We start from the raw sequence: 20457 nt of genomic DNA on the forward strand, positions 1-20457 counted from the left end.
CAAGAGGGAAGGGTCACAAAGGGAAAAGGATAAGACAACGGGGTGACATGATAGGAATTGAACATGAAGTACATACATCGAGTATACGATACCTTGTTTTAAGTAGTAGGAGTGCTCTTCAGGTCCCTGTTCTTAACATCACTGTATGCTGCTGTGTGGTACACACTGACCAACACTGACTGTGAAAGAGCAGCGCGGTGGAAAACAGCCCGAACTGGGCTCACAGAGCGGCCCTTCTGCAGTTCTCTCACACTTCGATCTAACACAGGCTACTGAACGTGACAGCAGACAACAGAAGGGCTTCCAGAGCCAACAGTGGCAATTTTAATGCTCTGGAGGATACGAACACGCGGATCCCATGCTAATTTGAAAAACAGTAAAATCACAGAACAGTTTGGATTAGAAGAGACCTTAAAGATCATCTGCTTCCAACCCCTGCCGTGGGCAGGGCTGCCAACCCCCAGCTCAGGCTGCCCAGGGCCCCATCCAACCCGACCTTGAGTCTACAGAGATGGGGCACCCACAACTCTTTGTGCAGCTGTGCCAGCACCACATTGCCCTCTGCGTAAAGAATTTCTTCCTAACTAACCTAAATCTCCTTTTAGTTTAAAACTGGTCCTCCTTGTCCTATTGCTATCTACCTGTATAAAAAGTTGATCTCCCCCCTGCCTCGAAGCTCAGTAATTTATGTATGAAAGTGCTCACGTGTCTACGAGTAGAAATGGTTTGTGTGTCACTGATTTGTTTTCTAACTTCAGAAGAGATCCAAGGCAGACACAGCTCAAATCACCCAGAGGAAGCAGATCCTCACCAGCACAGTGTGTTCAGCTTCTGAAACACTACCAGCACCCCCTGCTAGCCCGATGACCACATCTATGAATTTCCTGCTTCATTCTGTAACAAGTGCAGCGATCACATGGAAAGACACGCACTGAGGTTACAGAAGCCTCCCCTAAAGGCATCAGCGTGCTTCTCCTCAGCAACCTGAGGTCATTTCCCATCACGGAGACCACGCAGCACATTCACCGCGCTCTAAGAACAAAAAGCACCAAGACATCACTTCAGCACGCTAAATCTGCAGCTGCAGGACGGCAAAGTCCTTGTTTACGGGAGAGATCCACACCCCACAGCCGTCCGCGTGCGCGCCATGGCGGTAGGGCGGCTCCGCACGCCCCCCCCCACAGGCTATGGTACGTTCCGTTCGTTCCGCCTCGCCCCGCCCGCTGACAAGGGTCGGGCCCGGCGCGGCCGCGCAGCGCTCAGCAGGAGCCAGGTCAGGCGCGGGGCGGAGGGGCCGTGTGGGCGAGGGGGGCTGTGCTGTAGGGGGTGCAGCTGGGTGAGAGCCAGCAGTCCATCTGGGCTGCCTTTTGGGTTTGTAATCTCTCCATACGTAGACTTGCAGACCCCGTTGCGATACAGGTATCAACCGCTGTCCGGCATGAGCTTGTGAGAACTCTGAATTCTTGGCACAGGTTAAATACTCGGGACTGTTGTGTGACAACAGGTGCTGTTGTCATCTACAGACTCCGACATGCGTTTCAAACACCAAGTGTGACCGCTAAGCTTCTTCTCAGTTTCTGCTGCACGCCGTAACATTATCATCTATTCATCTCTTTTCACTATAATCTGCTCACTGTTTTACAAAAGTTCATGGGTATGCAGTCAGATGTGGTTTAGCAAGTGAGGAATGGCCTGGGTTGAAAAGGACCACAATGATCATCGAGTTTCAATCCCCCCGCTATGTACAGGGTTGCCATTCTCACTATCACCAAGGAAGAAAAGACTGCGATGCCAAATATAATTCCAGACAACCTAAAGCTTCTCTAAAGCAAACTTAACAAGAATTTCCATGTCAGACTTTGAAAAAAAAAAAGCGCAGTTTACTGTTGCAGAATTTGGCCTTGTTTTTAAAAAGCTCTATAACTAATCTGTTAGATGACTCTCTATTGTAAGTGTCTGATTACTTACAAGGCAATTTAGCCTAACAGCTGGATTACACACTGAAATAAAAGTCATGGTTAGTTATTTTCCCTGTTTGTACTTTGGAAATATCACCTGACACCCCAAACAATTTTAACAATAGTTTATTTAGATGGCAGTTTTCAGCTGAGCTAAAACATTAATGCAGAAAGCACTGACCTTTCAGAGACTGCTTACTTTGACTGGACCCAGTGAATAGAATAGAATCACTCAGTTCTCAAACACAGCCAGTTGTGTCATCTCTTCTGGAGGAGAGGCTTCAGTTTTCAGTCCTGGTGAAAGTCACTTTTTCAGGATACAAAAGGAAACAACACTGGAAAAATCTGTGGCTTACCTGCACTTTGGGTTGCTTTCACAGCTACTTGGAGAATCACTCATTCAGTGCTAGAGCTCACTGGGCAGTAATTCTCAAGCCACAAAGTGTATGAAGATAAAGCCATTAAACCTGGGGTTATGACATACAGCTTAGTTGAGCTGTGAGGTCGTGCCTCAAAAACTTGAAATATGACTAACAACCAAGTTACTGATGAACAGCTTTCTGCTAACGGCAAGCTTGAGTGTAGTTCAGCATTTTCTATGTCTTAATCTACTAGTTTATGATGTGGCAACATAATAAATAAATATAAAACTATAAACTGAAAAGCGTCAACTTAAAAGCAGTGATACACATTATCGACAAAAAAGTATTTTATCACTAGAAAATGTTTAACCATACCTGAAGTTCTGTCACTTGATCCCCTAAACAAATCATGAATTTTCATGAAAGATGGATATAAATCAGATTGTAAGGGTTTCACATAGCTGTTCTGCATGAAGCTTCTTAATTTATGTTATGCAAGAGATCAGATTGGGTGACTGTAACTGTCTTTTCTCTGTAAAAAAAAAACAGCCAAAAAAGCCTTACTTAATACTCTGGGTACTTATTGAAGCACAATATGCTTTGGAAGAGGTGAATGTGACTGTATAAATAGGGTTGTCCAATACCCAACATAATTGTATCTTCTTTCCCCCTTTTGAGTTAGGACAATTTTCAGTGTGTTAACAGCAGCAGCAATTAGGTCAAGCATTTCAGAGACCAGAAGTTCTCACTTCCACCTCGGTGCTTCCCAAAGGGTGTTACAAAACCACCCCCTAGGAAGTTAAGGATACACTGTGTGATATTTATGCATGCACGACTGCCACTGCAGCTCCTCTAGCCGAGCAGGGGGCACTGCCTGTGCTGTTCATGATACCTGGCACTCAGCACCAGCAAAGCTGCCCCCCTGGGTTATCCCCAGCTGCACAGTGGCTGTGCACCTACCCAAAGGGCTGCAACAATGGCTCTGGGCCCACTGGAGGTGGCAGGCAAGGACAGAAAGCAAAAGGTGGAAAGAGGGTAATGTAGAGGCAAGTAAAGGCCTGAAGATGTGGCACTATGCTTGCTTCCTCTCCCAGCTATCAGGGTGATTACTGAGCCCCAGTTAACAGATTCAGCTAATGAAAAATGCATAGGTACACAAATGGGTTTGATGATTCTTTCCTTAATTGCATGGAGAATGAGTTGATAAGGCAGTTAGGCTGTAACTGCTACTGAAGGAGCACCTGGGAGTGTTCTGACACATGAAGGAACATGTCATGCTCTAAACAATGCCTAAGCAGTTAAGCAAATACATTAAGAAGAGCTAAGAAGTATACTTTAAGCTGTATTTTAGTGTTTTGTTTTGTTTTTATTCATTTAGTAGAATTGCTGTCAAATTAAATTGCATGTAACATTTTTCCACTGCAGAGTGAGTGAGCTGTAACACTGTCACTAGCAGGAAATAGCTGACAGCTTTGTTCTCATATGACTGCAGCATATCATGGACAGAGTGCTGCCCCCATAGCAGCACGGCTGCATCCACACGTTATGTTCTGGTGAGGCATCAATCAGAACATTAACCTTTCAAAAATCTTTTCTTTCCCTTCTGCACAAAAGCTGATTTTTTGTGCTAATAACAAAAAAATACTGTTAAGAGTAATTTCTTATGTCATCTCAGTCTAAATATCAACGGCTCTGAGAACATTGTGAGGTATAATTTGTCTTCAATGTGTTTTCAAAGCATTGTTTTTCCTCTCTGCGTAGAGCTGCATTCCATGATGTTGAGAGGAGTTGCTCACAGTGCAAAAGACACAGTTACATTTCTGTTGGCAAGATGTCACTGCAGTAGCCCTGCGTTGAATTTTTTGCCCTTACGGCCTGAGGTGACAAACAGAAGCTTCTTAACCCATTCAACGTACACAACTGATACAAAGCCTAGAGAGGAAAACAAAAAAACCATTGAGGACCTCCACAGACTGTCAGTTGATATTAAGAAAATACGCAGAGGAAAGGAATGGGTCCTTCTCCAGGAGGTGGCTTACGTCCCAGACATCGCCAGAATTCTACAAGAAATGGGTGCAGATGAGCCTGCTATAGCCAGCATCTTGGAACGCTGCCCAGAGGCCGTGCTGCGTAGTCCTGCAGAGGTGAACTCTCAAAGAGCTCTGTGGCAACTGGTATGCCAGAAGGAAGACCAGCTGATTAAATTAATAGAGCAGTTTCCAGATTCTTTCTTCACTACTGGGTATCACGAGAACCAGAAAGCAAATATTCTGTTTTTTCAGGAACTGGGACTTAAAAATAATATAATCACCAGGTTCTTGACGAGCGCACCCAATATCTTCCACAATCCAGCTGAGAAAAACAAACACGTGATAGAGACGTTACAGAGAAATTACTTAAGCTTAGGAGGTTCTGATGCAAATATGAAGATCTGGATACTGAAGTTACTGAGCCAAAATCCATTTATTTTGTTAAGTACCTCCTCGGCAATTCAGGAAAACTTAGAATTTCTACAGAAGAGTGATTTCACCGACCACGAAGTCCTACAGCTGCTGTCCAAACTTAAAGGTTTCATTTTTCAGCTTACACCTTCCACTATGCAGAAGAGCATGCTTTTCTCCAAAAATGTCTTTAAGTGCAGCGATCAAGAATTCAAACGACTGGTGCTGAAATGCCCAGCCCTTCTCTACTATTCTGTTCCAATTCTGGAAGAAAGACTTGAGGGACTGCTGAAGGAAGGAATTTCTATAGCGCAGATTAGAGAGACACCAATGGTGCTGGAGTTGACAACACAAATTGTTCAGTACAGGATTAAAAAACTCTCTGCTTTGGGATACAATATAAAGAGTGGAAATCTAGAAAACTTGAATGGTACTAAGAAAGACTTTGAAGCAAATTATGGTAAGATACAATCAAAGAAGGAGAGACCGATGTTTAATCCTGTTGCTCCTCTGAACATTGAAGATTAATTTGAAAACTGTACTTAAAATTATGCAATAGAGAATGATCAAAGAGAAAAGTTTTGGTTCTTTGATAGGAGTTGAAGCAAAAATCATCTTAACCAGGTTGTAGCCTTACGCTGTCCTTTGTCGTGGAGCAGGCTTTATGCACAACTTCATTATAAAATTGCAGCTTTTTAATACTGGTTATGGGAAAGGTTGATTAATCCTTTACATAAGGATTATTTTTTTTTCCCCCAGGGAGCATCTTACATATCTTTTTGGTTCTGATTTCCTTATCTGCCTGGCCTCTAGCTTCTGTGGCTTTTCAGCTCCATCTCTGCACTGTCTGTGGTAGTGCTTAGCGTAATCTTTATCTGAGAAAGAAAAGGAGGATTATTTTGCCAGTAATATGAATCCACCCACTGGTCCACTGCCTTTGGAGATGTATATCAAGTTCCATTCCTTTCTGCTGCAGGAAGTGGCTACAGCTCCTGCATCCTGAATTGAAGAATTGAAGCAGATGTGACTTGTGGGTGGCAGGACCCAGCTACAGCATAGTCCGAAAACAGGCAGAATACAGCATTTGTATTTAGCAGCTGCTATGGTAATACCCTAGTGTGTTCATTTACAAACCATACCACAAAGAAACTATAAGACAACCTCCTTGAAATTTCCATGACTATAGAAACTGACTCCTTTTGCAAAAGGATGGGGGGCAGAAGGAAATACATTTATTGCTGTTACATGGTTGTTCATTTCTTCTTTTCTAGCAAGGCATGGGGAGAGAAAAGGCTACAGAGTGACTTAAACGAGTCTCACATGACTGAAAGAGAAAGGGAAAAGTCCCATTTCTGTATGGGTATAACAGAACTAGAGCCTGAGCATACTGGTGATTTAAAGTGACCATCAGATTTGCAAATAGCTGCCATAGTTTCTAAGTATATGGGTGATGGTTTCTCATGTATCACTGTAATTGTTGACAAGTGCTAGCTTTTGAAATAGTACCTGTCCTATAGTGTTTAAATCCTTGGGGGATTTTTATTTATTTTCATTTATGGGCTGTGAATAATAATTAAAAAATAGTAGCAGCATTAAAGTTCCTCTCAATAAAATTAGAATCAGCAATATTACACGTAAAAAATAAAGGCAGACTTGCTTAAGCAGCTGTTCTATACAGATTCCCCTTTAGCATCAAGAGCTAAACCAACCACACCCCCACGCCAGGCCATCCAAATCCAGGGTTCCTTCTCTTGAAGAGGAGCTTTAAAACACAGAAGAACAGTGGTATTGAATTACTTATCTAGAAAGTGAGCTGCAAGGTGATGCCACACAGCGTGCCACATTGACTACTGCAAAATCTGGTCAAAGCCGTGACGGGATGCCAGCAGGTCGTGGAGGTGAGCACCCTGTGGCCAGAGCACATGTGGTGGCAGCCAGAACTCAAGTGACACCACCACCAGGCACCACAGATGTTCACCTGCCTTACTAAGCCATTTCTTGGCTGACTCTTCGAAACACACAGTTGATTTATAGGAGGGAGCAGAGACAGCCATATGGAAAGATTGCAGCAGCTAGCCTTTGTCACTGTTTGACTGTCCTCCAGCACTCAGCTTTTACTGTGATCACCATATTTCGATTCAAAAGCCTCCATCCCTCAGACACAAGGGGGCATTTCAGCTCTTTGGAGGTATTCATAATACCATCTACTGTAATGCTGAGCCCAAGAAACAAGCAGTCATTCAGGATGAAAAGAAAACTGAGACATAAGAGAATGTTTTCCATAAAAAAATTTAGCATTTCCACTGGTGTCTGGTTATACAATTCCTGCTACTGCTATTCCCATCATGTAAAGTACTCCCAGTAGCAATGAAAGAAATACGTCATTTTCCTGTTTCCTCAACAGTCACTGCCAGTTATTGCAAAAGCATTTTCCCTTCTGCAAGTTTCAAAACAAAAGCATAAAAACTCCTTTTCTATACCTGCCGGCCAAAACTCATTCAGCCCTTCATCCTTAAGTATGCCTGAGGCCTGTCTCTCTGCTCTTCCCAAGTTACATTCAATAACAAAACCTCAGGTGAGCCCTTGATTACCAAAACATTACTCAGTGACTGCTACAGTGTTGAGATCCTCTTCTTAATCTCTGCTGTTATAGCGAACGTGAACATAGAATCATTAACACTGGAAATGACCACTAAGATCATCTAGGCCAACCATCAGCCCAACCCCGCCATGCCCGCTGACATCCACACGGTTCTGGAACAGCCCCAGGGACAGTGACTCCACCACCTCCCTGGGCAGCCTGTGTCACTGCAGCACTGCTTTTTCTGGGAAGAAATTGTTCCTAATATCCAACCTGAGCCACCCCCAGCATGACTTGAGGCCATTCCCTCTCATCCTATTGCTGTTATCTGGGAGAACAGGCTGATCCCCCACCTTCTCAAAGTCTGTGGCCCAGTTTTTCTTTGCAAAACTAGCAGTCATGCATACAAATCATGTTCATAAACATTTCCCCTTTTGAAATAGGGGGGCTGGGAAAGTGAGAGTTAAAAAAAAGTTTGATATTCTATTCAACTTCCTACAATCTTAAAAGTGGGTATCGCCAATCTTCAGTTCCCAGGAGAAAAACCAAACAAAAACCAAACAGTGAAGATGATGTTGCATTACGTCTGTGCACAGCCAACACCACAGTAAGCGTGGGTTTTATTAACAGCAGCTTGGTGCTATTTAGGTGCAGATTGCCTGGGCCACCAATGCAGTATGAAGATTCAGACAAAAGCATTTACTGATCTGCCTTTCTCCACAAAGTAACTAAGGAAACTTTCAGTAAGTCTGAAACAGCAACAATTTAATGTTTCACAAGAGTCAGGACAGTCAGAACAAGTTCTTAAAGAAGGGACCTTCTTAAGTGAATGAAAAATATGCAGAATACAGGAAAAAGCTTTTCTCAAAGATTAAAACCATACGCCATGGTAAAGCATTTCAGTTACAAGATTCAGAAGCAATAACTACAGGACATGCGAAGAACAAAACATACCAAAGCGCTGGCAACCTTTTACAGTTCTAACATTGCATCTCTCCTAACACGCTTGTTCTGCAGCAAGTTTCATAGCATAAAAATTAAAGAATGCCATAAAAAAAAAGGGGTAAGACAAGTTCAATGTTTGAGTGTTCAGAAAACAGTGAAGGGTTGGGTTGAGTGTTACAAATCTTGCTATGCTCCCAAACAGCTGGCGTGCAGTGCTCACTGGTAGTGCCCTGGGGTACACTGGAAACTACACCAGGCTCAATAATTTGCAGCAGCTCCACTGCTGCTGGTGTCTGAGGTGCTCATTCCTGCAGCTATCTGGGATCTGCAAACCACGCGGCATTCCGTCACCTTCTGACTATAAAAATAGTTAAGGACTGCATTTATTGCTTGACCTTACCTCATGACACACTTCCAGCAGTTCAGAGATAAGCAACTGGTGCAACTGAGAAAAGGAGCAGAGGTCCACCTGCAGGGTTTTGCTCTCCCCACTGCCCCAGTCAGAGAACCTAGCAATACATAATCATTACTGATCGCCTGTAAAGCTGTTCCAGACTGCAGCTGAAGTACCAATGGCTCAGAAAGACAGGGTTACCACTCTACCATCATGTGCACAGTTTACATTGAACATCCATGAATACAGGAGCAAGTTTTAGACACGTAATATACTTTTTTTTTTCTTTAATTTCTAAAAAGTTTCTATATATCCTTGAACAACCACAGCTATCTGAAAAGTAAGCTTATAAGCTTAGAAGTTTTTGGAAGGAACACAACTTTTTAGAAAATACTGCATATACAACGTTCACAGCCTTCTTATTTGCAAAGTCAGCACACATACAAAAAAAAAGATCACCAGCAGCTTCTACTTTAAGGCAACCTCAAGCTGTGTCCTTGGAGTGCAATTTGCCTCATACACTGTGGAGGACCTACAGATGTTCCCATATGAGGAGTGTCAAAGTTTGGCATTTGTCAGTAAACAGCTTACTCAGATGATTTTTTTTTTTTTTTTAAAGGGAGCTCAGATGCCATTTTTGGTTTAAATAAAAGTACTGCATTTTACTCAAAATGCTAAGTATGAGATAAAGATGTAGTGAAAAAATTATTGCGTTTGAACAGAGCAAGAAGCTAACCTGGCACATCATGGAGTTGAGACAACAGTTGTGCTGGTTCTTCAGTGTTTTCCAGCTACACAAAGCAATTTTTCAAGTTACATAGCTGTGTTAGATGACCAAAACCACTTGCTCACTTCCATTAAGCCATCATTATTTTCTGGTGTCTCTCAGAAGCTGATCAAAGCGAGTTTCCACTTGCAGGAGACAGATGCCTATCATTAAATACACCTGAGATTTAGCAGTTTTGTATTCACTAAAAACTGAGCAAGTTTCAGGTATCTGAGTCACAGAGTCTCTGAAGCTTGTTCAATGAACTGCACAGAAACAACAGGAGAGCTCTTTACAAAGCTTCACCTAATAAAGCAAGATTCTTTTCTAGTAAGGCATTAAGTTAAGTGTCATTATCCCTTGCACCACGCTGTCAAACTTTCTCACCTCCCATCTCCCTCTCATTTCCAATCTGTTTGCTTCCAGTCTGCAATGGCAGAGTGCAGTCATTGAAAACTGTCAGGCTGTCTGCAAGTACTGTTTCCTAACTGTAACTATTGAGGCACATCCCATGGTGCCATTACACAGCTCAAGGATCCTTAGCAGGAGGGTGCGGAAGCCACTGAGGACAGTAAGTGGCACCTCATCAAACTGATGGCACGGCAGATTATCAACTTAAGTTTCTAAGTTCACATTTCAGTCCAAAACTGCAGAAGACTTATTCAGTATGCATTACCCCTTCAGACACACACACTCGCTCCTATAGTTATCAAGTGTAACATTCCACCAGGTACAAAGCTTGAAACTAGGCCATAACAAATCTTCATATGCTGTGCTAGCCAAGCTTCTTCTGTCCTTTCTGGATGAAATCAGCTTTCTCTTCAGAAGACAGTGTCTAAGACACATGGCTTCTCATGGTCCAAATCTTAGAAGATTTTAATGCCACCAAGGTAATATTCTAGAAAATCAAGTATGTCTCTGTTTTGGCTTTAGTCAGACTTGTCCTTTTTCTTCCCTGTTAAAGGCACTTTGCTTGCAACAGCAGATCCTACTGCTGTAACACCTCCAGCCACAGCAGAAACACCTCCTTTCACCAGCCCCACTCCCATTGAAGGCACTGATGTGACTGCTGTTTTGGTAATTTCCAAGCTCTTCCCTCCAATCCAAGCAACACCCCCGATCGTGGCACCCACAGCTCCCTTTGTCACACTGAAGATGCCACCAGTCACACGAGAGAGCATGCCGGGCTGCTGCTGTGGGTGGTCTTTGATTGAACCTGAGGGAGGAAACGGCAATCAAGTCAATCATGGTGCCACAATTAAAGCATTTTCAAAAGAGTTATTCATAAGCATTTCCTTCTGTAGTCTAACAACCACTGCATGCAGTACATACTTACTTTACCGTTTATTTTTCTTTGATGCCCATACAACACCGTTGTTCCAAACAGCAAAGTGCAGTGCAGTGAGATACATACACCTCAATGCTGTTTTCTAAAATGCAAGTCAACACAGGGCCTAGAAACATCAGGTACGCAGTTCCTACATAGTTTTAAGTGAATAAATCAGTCCCTGCCTGTACAACCACCAGCCTCTTTGATGCTGCCAAGCCTTGCAGGCAAGAAGTCCACTTCTGGATCTCATTAATGGCAAGGCAACATTGCTCCCCTCCAGTTCTACAGGGCAAGGTGACAACAAAATAACTTCTAGTTTAGCTCATGAAAAGTGGTCCCCAAAGGCATTAACAGCTGTGCAGGCAGTGACAGGCTCCAACCAACAGAAATCCCACTATGACACAGAAACAAAACTCAATTCACTTTTTTTTCCTGCCCATTGTTGATCATGCAAGTCTGGTTCTCCTTTATGTTATGTTTAAGCTGTGTTTTGAATAATGGTTCCTTGCTGCATGCTGGATAAGTCACTTCACAGTTTCTGCTTATGGTACAATTACACAGTTTCAAACTAATGGAAAAAAACTAATGGAAAATACTGAAGTAGTAGAAAGCCTCCCAGGAGTCACTACTTAGCCCCTTCAAAACTTACTAAGTACTTCATACTTCTAACTGCAGGCTTTTAAATCCTGAGGAGATGCACATCCTACCTCTGAGGTGACCTAAGATTCAAATCCACGCGCCACTACTGCGTAACAACAATTTCATCTTCAAAGAACAGTACTTTTGGAGCAGTTTGGTTTGCTCCAATACTATGTTAACATTTTATTTCAGCACAGAACATAACTCACTGTACCTAAAAACTGGCAAACAATATTGTTGGCCTACAGTACATTTTTGGTGTGAACCTTGGGGAATCTCTGGTCTTTGCAGCAGCGTGGTATAGGTGTGTCTCAGCTCTTGCCTTGTCAATTCCTCACTAACCACAAATACCAGTATAAAGTTTCAGATAGCACTATGACAAGAGATAGGCAGTTCACAAGAAATAAGGATGAGTCCCACTGTTTGTTGAGTTCTGCATGCACATGCATGATTTATAAATAACAGTAGGTAGAACATGGAATTTAGTGGATAGATTTCCTTTCTTAGCGAAAAAACAAGAGGAGGAATCAAAAGAGAGCAAGCAGAATCACAATGGGCAGAGCTAGGTAAGTAGTAACCTTAAATAAAAAGGTGAAGGAGTCTGAGACAGAAAGAACACACTCAGAAGAAGACAGTGAATGTACAGAGAGGCTGGAGAAAGGAAAAATTAGATCTAAATTCAAAGACCTGTCATATCTCCTGAGATGTGCCAGAGGAGGACCAGCAAATCAGGTCTCTGTTCTCCAGTAACTATTCAGGCTCTCTTAGCTGCTGACACCTGAGACTATTTCTCCTAGCACTCATGAGGAAAACTACAGTGAATGACTGAATGACTTCCTACGTACATCCAGAGTTCATGGTAATGTCAAGAACTGAACCAGAAGTCAGAATTAATTAAAACAAAGTTGAGAGTTAAAGGGTGCGCCCAGAGTAATTCAAACAGATGCTGTCTAAATCCAAGAACTGACAAGTTCAGCACAAAAAGGCATCAAGAGCAATAGCGCAACTCAAGGATGCAAGAAAAAAAATATTACAAATGCTTCTATTCCATCTTACATTGGTCTCTGTCAAGAAATTGACACAGATAACAGAACGGATTGTGGAAACTAGAAACATTAATTGACAGATTTTTACTTAAAACCGAGTAACTCCTGTAGCCTTCACTATGGACATCTCCAGCACACACTGACAACAAAAGTATGCAGAGACCAGAATTTATATTTACATACAAAAAGCCTTTAGAGTAAAGGTTTTTTTTATTGCTGGCTGACTGCTACTCTAGGAGATGCATTCCTGGTCTCCTCGATCCTAGTCAGCACAAGAAAAGACAGCATGTTCCTAGATTCAAGGAGAAAATGCCATGAATTCCCAGCACAGGGGCTGACTGCCACAGTACCTCAAAACCACCTTCCTGCTCACAGTCAGACAGTGAACAAAGGTCTGAATGAATGTAGCCTGCAAATTTGGTGCCACCTGCAAAGCAGAAGGTAAAATACAAAAACAGTACTACCCACAGCAAGTATGAGCAGAAAGCTTCCTCGTGCATTTCCTTAAATTCTCCAGGCAGCATGCTGGACAAGCGTCATTTGAGCAAACTGGAACTACTTCTGTCTTTAAAAAATAAAATTAAAAAATAATATCCAACAAGTTGGTTTCAGAATTGAGCCTTTCCTCTAAAAATTCACATTGGCAGCCAGTTCACAGAGCTGGTCTTTTGGCCAACACTGAACTGCTAGCGTCCCATCCACATCCACCTTTTTGTGATGCTGTAAGCATATCACATACGGAGACCTGGTGTAACATTTTAAAAAAAGGATGTTCAAGGGTATTCCAAGGGTTTTAACTAAACTTACAAACCTTGAAGACTGTACATGAAACAAAAGCGAAAGGGAAAACAAGTCCTCAAGGATGATGCTGCCATTATAACTAGTTGGGTATCATTCCACCCCCTCTAGCTACACCAACCCCCTCCACCTGCTTAAAGTACATACTCAAATGCTTATTTTTGTATTAAGCTACTGTGCAGAAGTCCTAGTTACTCACAAATTTTAAATAAAACCTTGCATATGCAAGCAATGACCAGGCTCTGCTGTTAACACTCTGAATCTGGACAAACTGGACAGCCAAGGTGAGGTTGGGGAGTTCTGAGCACCCTGACCTAGATGCAGATGTCCCTGTTCATTGCAGGGGAGTTGGACTAGATAGCTTTCAAGGGTCCCTTCCAATCAAAACGATTCTATGAAACTATTCAACATGCTAGGAAGACAACAAACCAAACACTTTTATACTGTCTTCTTCAACAAAAAAAATCAATTGTAATTTACCAGTCAGACCATCATTCAAATTCTATACACGTGGTTTGGCATGTGTGAAACACAATTCACCCTTCAAGGAGGAAGAAGAAAAAAAAAACAAAAAAACAAAAAAGGAAAATAAGCTTATGGAGTTTGACTTGAATATAAGATATATTAGGGCATAGGTTCCAACCAAACATCTGTTCTCAGAAATGCTTCAAGGATCTTGACAACCCTACGAGAGCTTAACAAGTATTTTCTCTTAACAATATCCTTAAAAACCCCACTGCACTGCCAAAATGTATTTAGCCCTTTCTTCTCATCTTCTTGTCCTTGTACTTCCTCTGTTAAGAATACAGCAAGTTATTCTACTTGAACCTCTTCTGCTTCAGCTGTGGATAATACTGCTGTTCAAGTGAAGTAAATTGATCAGTTACACAACAAGTAAAAGCTGAGAAAAAAATAACCTGCAAACAACTAGAGCTTTAAAGTGTCATTATAAACCAAAGAATAATGAAACAGAGCAATCAGGGCTTGCTGACCTCTACATATGTTTGGTATTAAGGTGAGAGAAGACGAAACATAGAAGACCTCTGTGTTGAGAGTGGTTTTGGATCCAGTATGCCCCCAGCCACGCTACACAAACCAAATCCTCACAGTCCACAGCCTAGAAGGGAATACTGCTCATTCAGAATTTTTATTTCCTCTGCAGATATAACAAGACATTTAAAATTCATTTGGTTTGTGGGACCAAGATGTCCCTGCATTCTTTTTGTCATCTTCATGAAACCATGAGATTAAGCCAACCAGTGAGAACCACAACTGATTTTTATCATGGACAAAGAGTTCATGGAGTACTTCTCCAGAAATAGAGACAGATCCATCTTGTCTAAAAGTCACAAGTACTACAAACTCAGCAAGCATCCAAAAGGGTAGCTGGGCTCTTTTCACCTCATATATGGATTGATTCAGACCTCTGGGAACTGATCTGCAAACTACATCCTTCAGTATCTGCCCATCTCCTTTAACTTACCAGCAGAGTTATTAACCACAGTGAACTCAATGGTTTGTATCAGGACAACACAGAACTGAACAAGAACCCAGGCCTATCCCAAACCAGGACTGAGTTGTTTACTATTATTCAACAGTTAACGGAGTTCAACTCACAGATCCATTTTTAAAATAGATCTGATCTTTTGGAGAATTTCTGTAAACTTACCTGGTATTATGAAAACTAATACATACCTTCTGGTGGTTCATCATGGAGGTAGGACGGGACTTCCTGATGACTTTTGTCTGTTTGATTCATTGTTGCCTAAAAAACATAAGTTCACATATGCTACAGAACTCTTCTGCCAAAGCAAAAATACAATTTGTGAATCTAAAAGTCATACAGCATCAGTTCCACAGACAATTTATTCCTCATTACTAGATAAGCTGGTATCTGCTGCCCGATTACTGCACTTTTTATTATGAGACTGTGCTGTTGAACTCTTTAACCAGAGTCAGTACTCGAGGAGGAGCCTTCCAGCAGGTTCAGCCACCTTAGCATGAGCAGCGAGCCTACACCAAGCACACATCAAGCAGCCACCACCATACAACAGCTTCTGATTACGTGCTATGAAAGAGATTAGCAATCATAGTGGTGGATGCTGGAAAACAATAGCAGTCTGCCTGTAAGACCCATTAGGACCTAGGAAGCAGCAGTTTAAAGAAAGGAGTGCTTGCAGGAGGATTTGAATAAAGGCCAGGAGAAAAAAACAAACAAAAAAAAACAACAAAAGGTGAAAGAAACATAATGAAAACATTCCAGATACCCAGCAGCTGCCCTGCACACACCACGTGGTGATGGCAGCACAACTGGAGCAGTTTACCTATATACAAGCATTCCAAAGAAAACACTTCAGGTGACATTAAAACAAAACAACCAAACCACACAAAACCCACCATAAGCTGCTTCCTAGTGCAGCTCAACATCCTTCTACCTTCTACCTAAGCTGCTTCCTAGTGCAGCTCAACATCCTTCTACCTTCCTGCCTTGCCAGGGGACTTCCATATTTTCCTCCTCCCTGCACACACTCGCTGACCACCAGCACAAGAACTTCAGCCCCTCCTGCCATGCCCATTTCTGCAGCTCAGGAGGGTGGATCTGAAGAAGGGATGATGAGGCAGACACACAGCTCAAGGGTGAGAACAGTCAGCCTGGAAAAGAGCAGCTCAAACCCTCACAGCGCAACTGTGAAGTCAAAACAGCGCAGTAAGAGCCAGCACCCACATGCTGAGGGATAGATCTTTGGATAAGCAGAAAGCCTAAACTGAACATTAACAAGTCTTCACCATCAGCCCTGAGGGGATCAGCTCACAGCTCAGGAAGCATGGGAACCTTGATACAAGGAGCAGAACAAGAAAGTGAGCAACAGCATCTACCACCAGCACGATTTATCTGATGGCGATGGCAAGCAGGTGCCCTTCTGTCCTTTGATGTGGAAGCAGAGAAACAGGAAAGTGATTAACAGCACATCAATATGGGAGACTAAATACATGAAAGCTAAGAGGCAATTTGGAAAAAAGCAGTTATGTAATTCCTTGTTCTTTTATTTAATCACAACTCAGTGAGTTTGAAAAGAGCCTGACATCCTAGGAAGAAACAGAAGGGGAAATGAGTTCTGAGAAAGGACCGGATTCAGCACCAAGCCATTTCTTTGCTTTTGTCTCCTAATTAAAAAGAAGACCTAGCCAGCCTTACCTCAAACAAAAGGAAAAACAGTGAAAATAATTTTCAAAATGACTCAAGGGAAACACAAATGAATTAGTACAGAGAATAATCTGTACTGATTAAAAAAACTACCCCTACAATGTATTTGAATCCCCAATATCTAGCCTGCTTGCAGCTCCCAAAAAGTCCCAGATGAAATTCACTGCTTGAATTTCCAAGAACTTCGCCAACAACTCTTCATAAAAGCCTCAGAAAAATAATTTAACCCTATAATCCCAGACAGAATAACATCAGAGACCATAAGCAATCTTATAGTGCAGTTGGAAACTGGTTTTGAAGATGGTAGAATGCTAGGAAGCATCACAAGATCCTTGCTGCTTTAGTATTTTCCACTGTTAAGAAGTTAATGGATTCAACAGCACTGACAGCATGTACAACACCAGAGAAGGATCGAGAACCTACTGTGGTAGCCATCATACAAGTATTCAAGCCCCGTTCCGTGGAAAGAACTGGAGTAAGGTAGGCAAACAGGTAACATGGGGAAAAAGACTGCTTCACAGCTGTCTGTAATCCAGGTTAGGCCACTGACAGATTGACTTACAGCTGCCAACCAAGAAACAAGTGAAGCAATGTATTGATAGGGGAGCTTCACAGTAGAGTTTCTTGTTTAGGGACAAAAAAAAAAAAGACAAATGAAAAAACCCTGCAGCACTCCATAAAAGCAGTGATGCTTTCCCTTCCCCCTCTACCTTCCCCAGATGATCAAGGTTACGGAAATCTTGAATATAAGCTACTTTTTAAAATGAAGAGCAGAATTTCACACAATACATCACTTATCTTCAACAATCTAACACAATTAGGACACCTTCTAAGCCACAGAAGTGCCTCATTCTCCTACAGCTCCATGGACCGCAGTGGCCTACTTCACATGGGTCAGGCACTGGTAACCTGCTGTTACCAGACCCCAGAGAGCCAGGAAATCTTTTCTAGGTCTGTAAAAAGCAGCTAATGAAAACCAAGTCACCCTTAATAGGACTCAGTTCATTCTAGAGGGAAGGGAGCCTTGAGGGGCCTGGGATCAGAAAGTTGAGCACTGCTACAGTGTAGAAGGGAAAACTGGATCACAGTGTCAGAAAACAAAACAACTCTTGCCACAGAAGAGAGCTCCCACAGTACAATTCAAGTCTTTTTGTTTTTCTGCACCTTTTCAGAGATGCAAAGAATCAAGATCTACCTCCAGCAAAGGACTAAAATGTTTTAGATATCTTGATGACAGCTTGACTCACGCTGCTTTCTTTCCTGTTTAATGTGACAGGAGACTTTAGAATCTCTGAAAAACTGTCACAAATCCTGCATGCTGAACAGAGCATAGCTCATCTGGTGAGCAGGAAGCACAGAAGCACACCTCAAATCTGGCTCCCCTCCAGAGACTTAAGCTGAGCATTTAATTGACTGGAGGTCAAAGGTCTGGAACAATTCTCAACGGCAGTGACTTCATCCAGTCCAAGAAGAAGGGGATGAATACCATTTTTCTTTAAAAACTGGAGTTGGCAAGCGGGTTCTGCTCTTCTATCTTTAACATAATACCATCACAGTGAAAGCACTCACCTACAATTCAGTGTCTCCTTGGTGTGATGAGATCCAAGCGCTTACGTCCCACCTTGGAAGGGAGCCCACGGTTACCCGACTGCGGTGTTTCCTAAGGGAGGCTCCTCTTTACTCTCCCAACTAAAGGTACGTGCCTGCAAAAGAAGAGAAAGCAAAACTCCTGAGACATGATGGAATTGTTAACTCTCATCCTACACCTAAGGCAGCTGGAGGTGCAAGGATAAGGCTCTGCCTGGAGAATTGTATCATTCGGACACAGTATTGATTAAAGCATCTTAGCAACATCCAAGTTCAAGTCCCCCGTACTCTGAATCTGCAGACATGCAGAATGCAACAGCAGAATTATTCTCAGCATTGCAAGCACATGCAACTAGACAAAGATTGATCACAACTTGGGAACTTTTCTGACACATTTTGTAGAATCTTACTCAAAGTGTGCTAAGGCTGGAAAGAAAAAAAAGATGAAAAAAGGGAGGCTGGGGGAGAAAGGAAGCAAACATCTCTCCTTGGCATGTTCATCCTATGATGCTGAACTCAGTATCTTGAGTCATTGGTGGAAGAGCCCTGCTTCCCTTAACACACACACACACACATTAAGTGACCCCACAGAAGCAAACAGATGGGATATGGGATCTTGAGCCCTGGTACAGAGGGACAGCTGTGAACAAAGTATCTGGGGCATGAGTGATACTTCCCAGTTTCTTCTCTCATCTGTGCAGACGAGCACATAAGCTTCGTGTGTTCTTATGTAAAGAAGTAGAAATAAGTGTGGACCTCATGGGAAATTCTGAACAAGAACACAAGTGACTGGATGCTTTTTTCCCCAATCTGTGCTCATGACGGCCTCCCCCCCCCCCCCCAAAAAAAAAAAAAGGAACCCACTTTCTCAGTTGGTTTTAAAGAAGAAAGCACATTCTTCCAAACTGTCAGAATACAAATATCCAGAAGCGTCAATTATTTACACAGTTGTAAGGAAAGAAGTGGCTCAGAAGTGGTTTTACGGTCGAGACCTAATGCTATTATAGGACCCTGAATGAAGGCTCCTGGAAGTGCTGGAGGTCCCAGTCCAGCCATGGATACATCCACATCCAAGCCATTAAACACAAGAATTTCTCACCAAAGATACTCCCTGGTGAAAGAGGCGTCAGGTCAGCTGTTTCCTCAGAGATGTTCCACATCCACCTAGAAAGAGAAGTGCTGCATTAATGACATCGTACAGAACAGGGCTACCACTGTATTCCTGCCACAGTGGGAAGAGGCACTCAGCACAGCCTCCGAGCCTGGCCGTTATGAGATTCAACTCTCTGAAACACTGAGGGCACAACCTCTCCTTCGTGAGCATGGATGGAGATCCTGGACAGCAGCCGGCACTGATGGCCATCAGCCTTCCGCCAAGCAGCACGTGGACACGTGTGCCACCTCCCTGACTTCACGCAATGCTCACGGTGTCTCCCAGGCTTCGCAGACTGACAGCTCCACTGTCTGAGCTCAGCAAACCCAGCCCAGCAGGCGCCAGCAGGGGCTGGCTTCTCTCAGTGCCACCGCTCAGATGTCTGTGGGCAGCAGCACAACGACCCAAGGATGAGGCCAATTTCGCTTGGCAGCACCGCGCTGCTCCAGCGCTGGAACCACTCCTTGGGCAGAACTGTGAGCAAACCGACCATCCCAGCTCAGCCCAGAGCATGGAGGGTGCCGAGAATGGCCCAGGGTTCAGCTATCGTTACGTGCCCTGCCGGTTACACAGAAGCACTCTGCCCACAGCCGCGCGGAGCAGGCCGCCTCCGTTCTGCCTTCATCTTCCGCAGGGAACCACGTCTCCGCTCGGTGCCCGACCAGGCTGGGTCCCCACATCGCTCATACAGACAAAGCGAAGCGCTTCCGGGCTCCTCTCCGTGCAGTTCAGCTTCACGAGCGGGTGAAAACAGAGAGAAAGTTACGCGGGAAACATCCCGACGCGGAGCAGCGTAAGGAAACGGACAGCACGGGAGGCCGAGCAGCGCGTCCCCAACACGGAGAAGTTTCAGGAGAGCAGAGCGAAGCGCTCCTCCCGCCGCCGCGGGGGTCGGGCGGAGCGGCGGCCCCAGGCGCCGCGCAGGAAGCGGCCGCCTCGCCGCGTCCCGCCGGTACCTCGAGCCCCGCGGGCCGGCGCCGGGCGGCGGCACTGACGTGGCACCGAGGCCGCGGCGCAGCGCCGCGGCCGCCCTCCTTCCCCCCTCCTTCCGTCCTCACGGCGCGGGGCCCCGGCAGGAAACACAAAGGTTGCGCCCTCCGCGGACCGGCGGCCCCGCTCGGCCGTGGCCGAGGCCCCCCGCCCGCTCCCCGTCCCCGAGCGGCAGCGGGAGGGCGGCGAAGCGCCGGACGGGCGATCGTCCTCCCGCCCCCGGGATAACGGCGAACGGCGGCTCCCCGCTCGGCACCCACTC

The 20457-nt window shown here is 44.0% G+C and overlaps 2 protein-coding genes across 3 annotated transcripts; one reads left to right on the forward strand and one right to left on the reverse strand.

The window, feature by feature from the left end:
* The first annotated feature begins 1204 nt into the window (after positions 1-1204).
* Positions 1205-7064, forward strand: MTERF2 (mitochondrial transcription termination factor 2). Of its 2 annotated transcripts, none has more exons than XM_042837615.1 (2): positions 1205-1273; positions 4082-7064. In XM_042837615.1, exon 2 carries the CDS (start codon positions 4093-4095, stop codon positions 5287-5289), a length of 1197 nt encoding a protein of 398 aa, XP_042693549.1. In that variant the 5' UTR covers positions 1205-1273; positions 4082-4092; the 3' UTR covers positions 5290-7064. The 2 variants fall into 2 exon arrangements, with proteins under 2 accessions (XP_042693549.1, XP_042693550.1); XM_042837616.1 differs by lacking the exon at positions 1205-1273 and adding an exon at positions 1355-3873.
* Positions 7065-8086: 1022 nt separating this feature from the next.
* Positions 8087-20080, reverse strand: TMEM263 (transmembrane protein 263). Its single transcript, XM_042837617.1, has 5 exons — positions 19360-20080; positions 19152-19216; positions 18035-18168; positions 14956-15025; positions 8087-10663 (listed from the first exon to the last, which is right to left on the reverse strand). Exons 4-5 carry the CDS (start codon positions 15017-15019, stop codon positions 10377-10379), a joined length of 351 nt encoding a protein of 116 aa, XP_042693551.1. The 5' UTR covers positions 15020-15025; positions 18035-18168; positions 19152-19216; positions 19360-20080; the 3' UTR covers positions 8087-10376.
* Between the last annotated feature and the right edge of the window lie 377 nt (positions 20081-20457).

The sequence above is a fragment of the Centrocercus urophasianus genome, unplaced genomic scaffold (assembly GCF_019232065.1).
Source record: "Centrocercus urophasianus isolate 14NV4802_14NV808 unplaced genomic scaffold, USGS_Curo_1.0 seq_73, whole genome shotgun sequence".
NCBI lineage: Eukaryota > Metazoa > Chordata > Aves > Galliformes > Phasianidae > Centrocercus > Centrocercus urophasianus.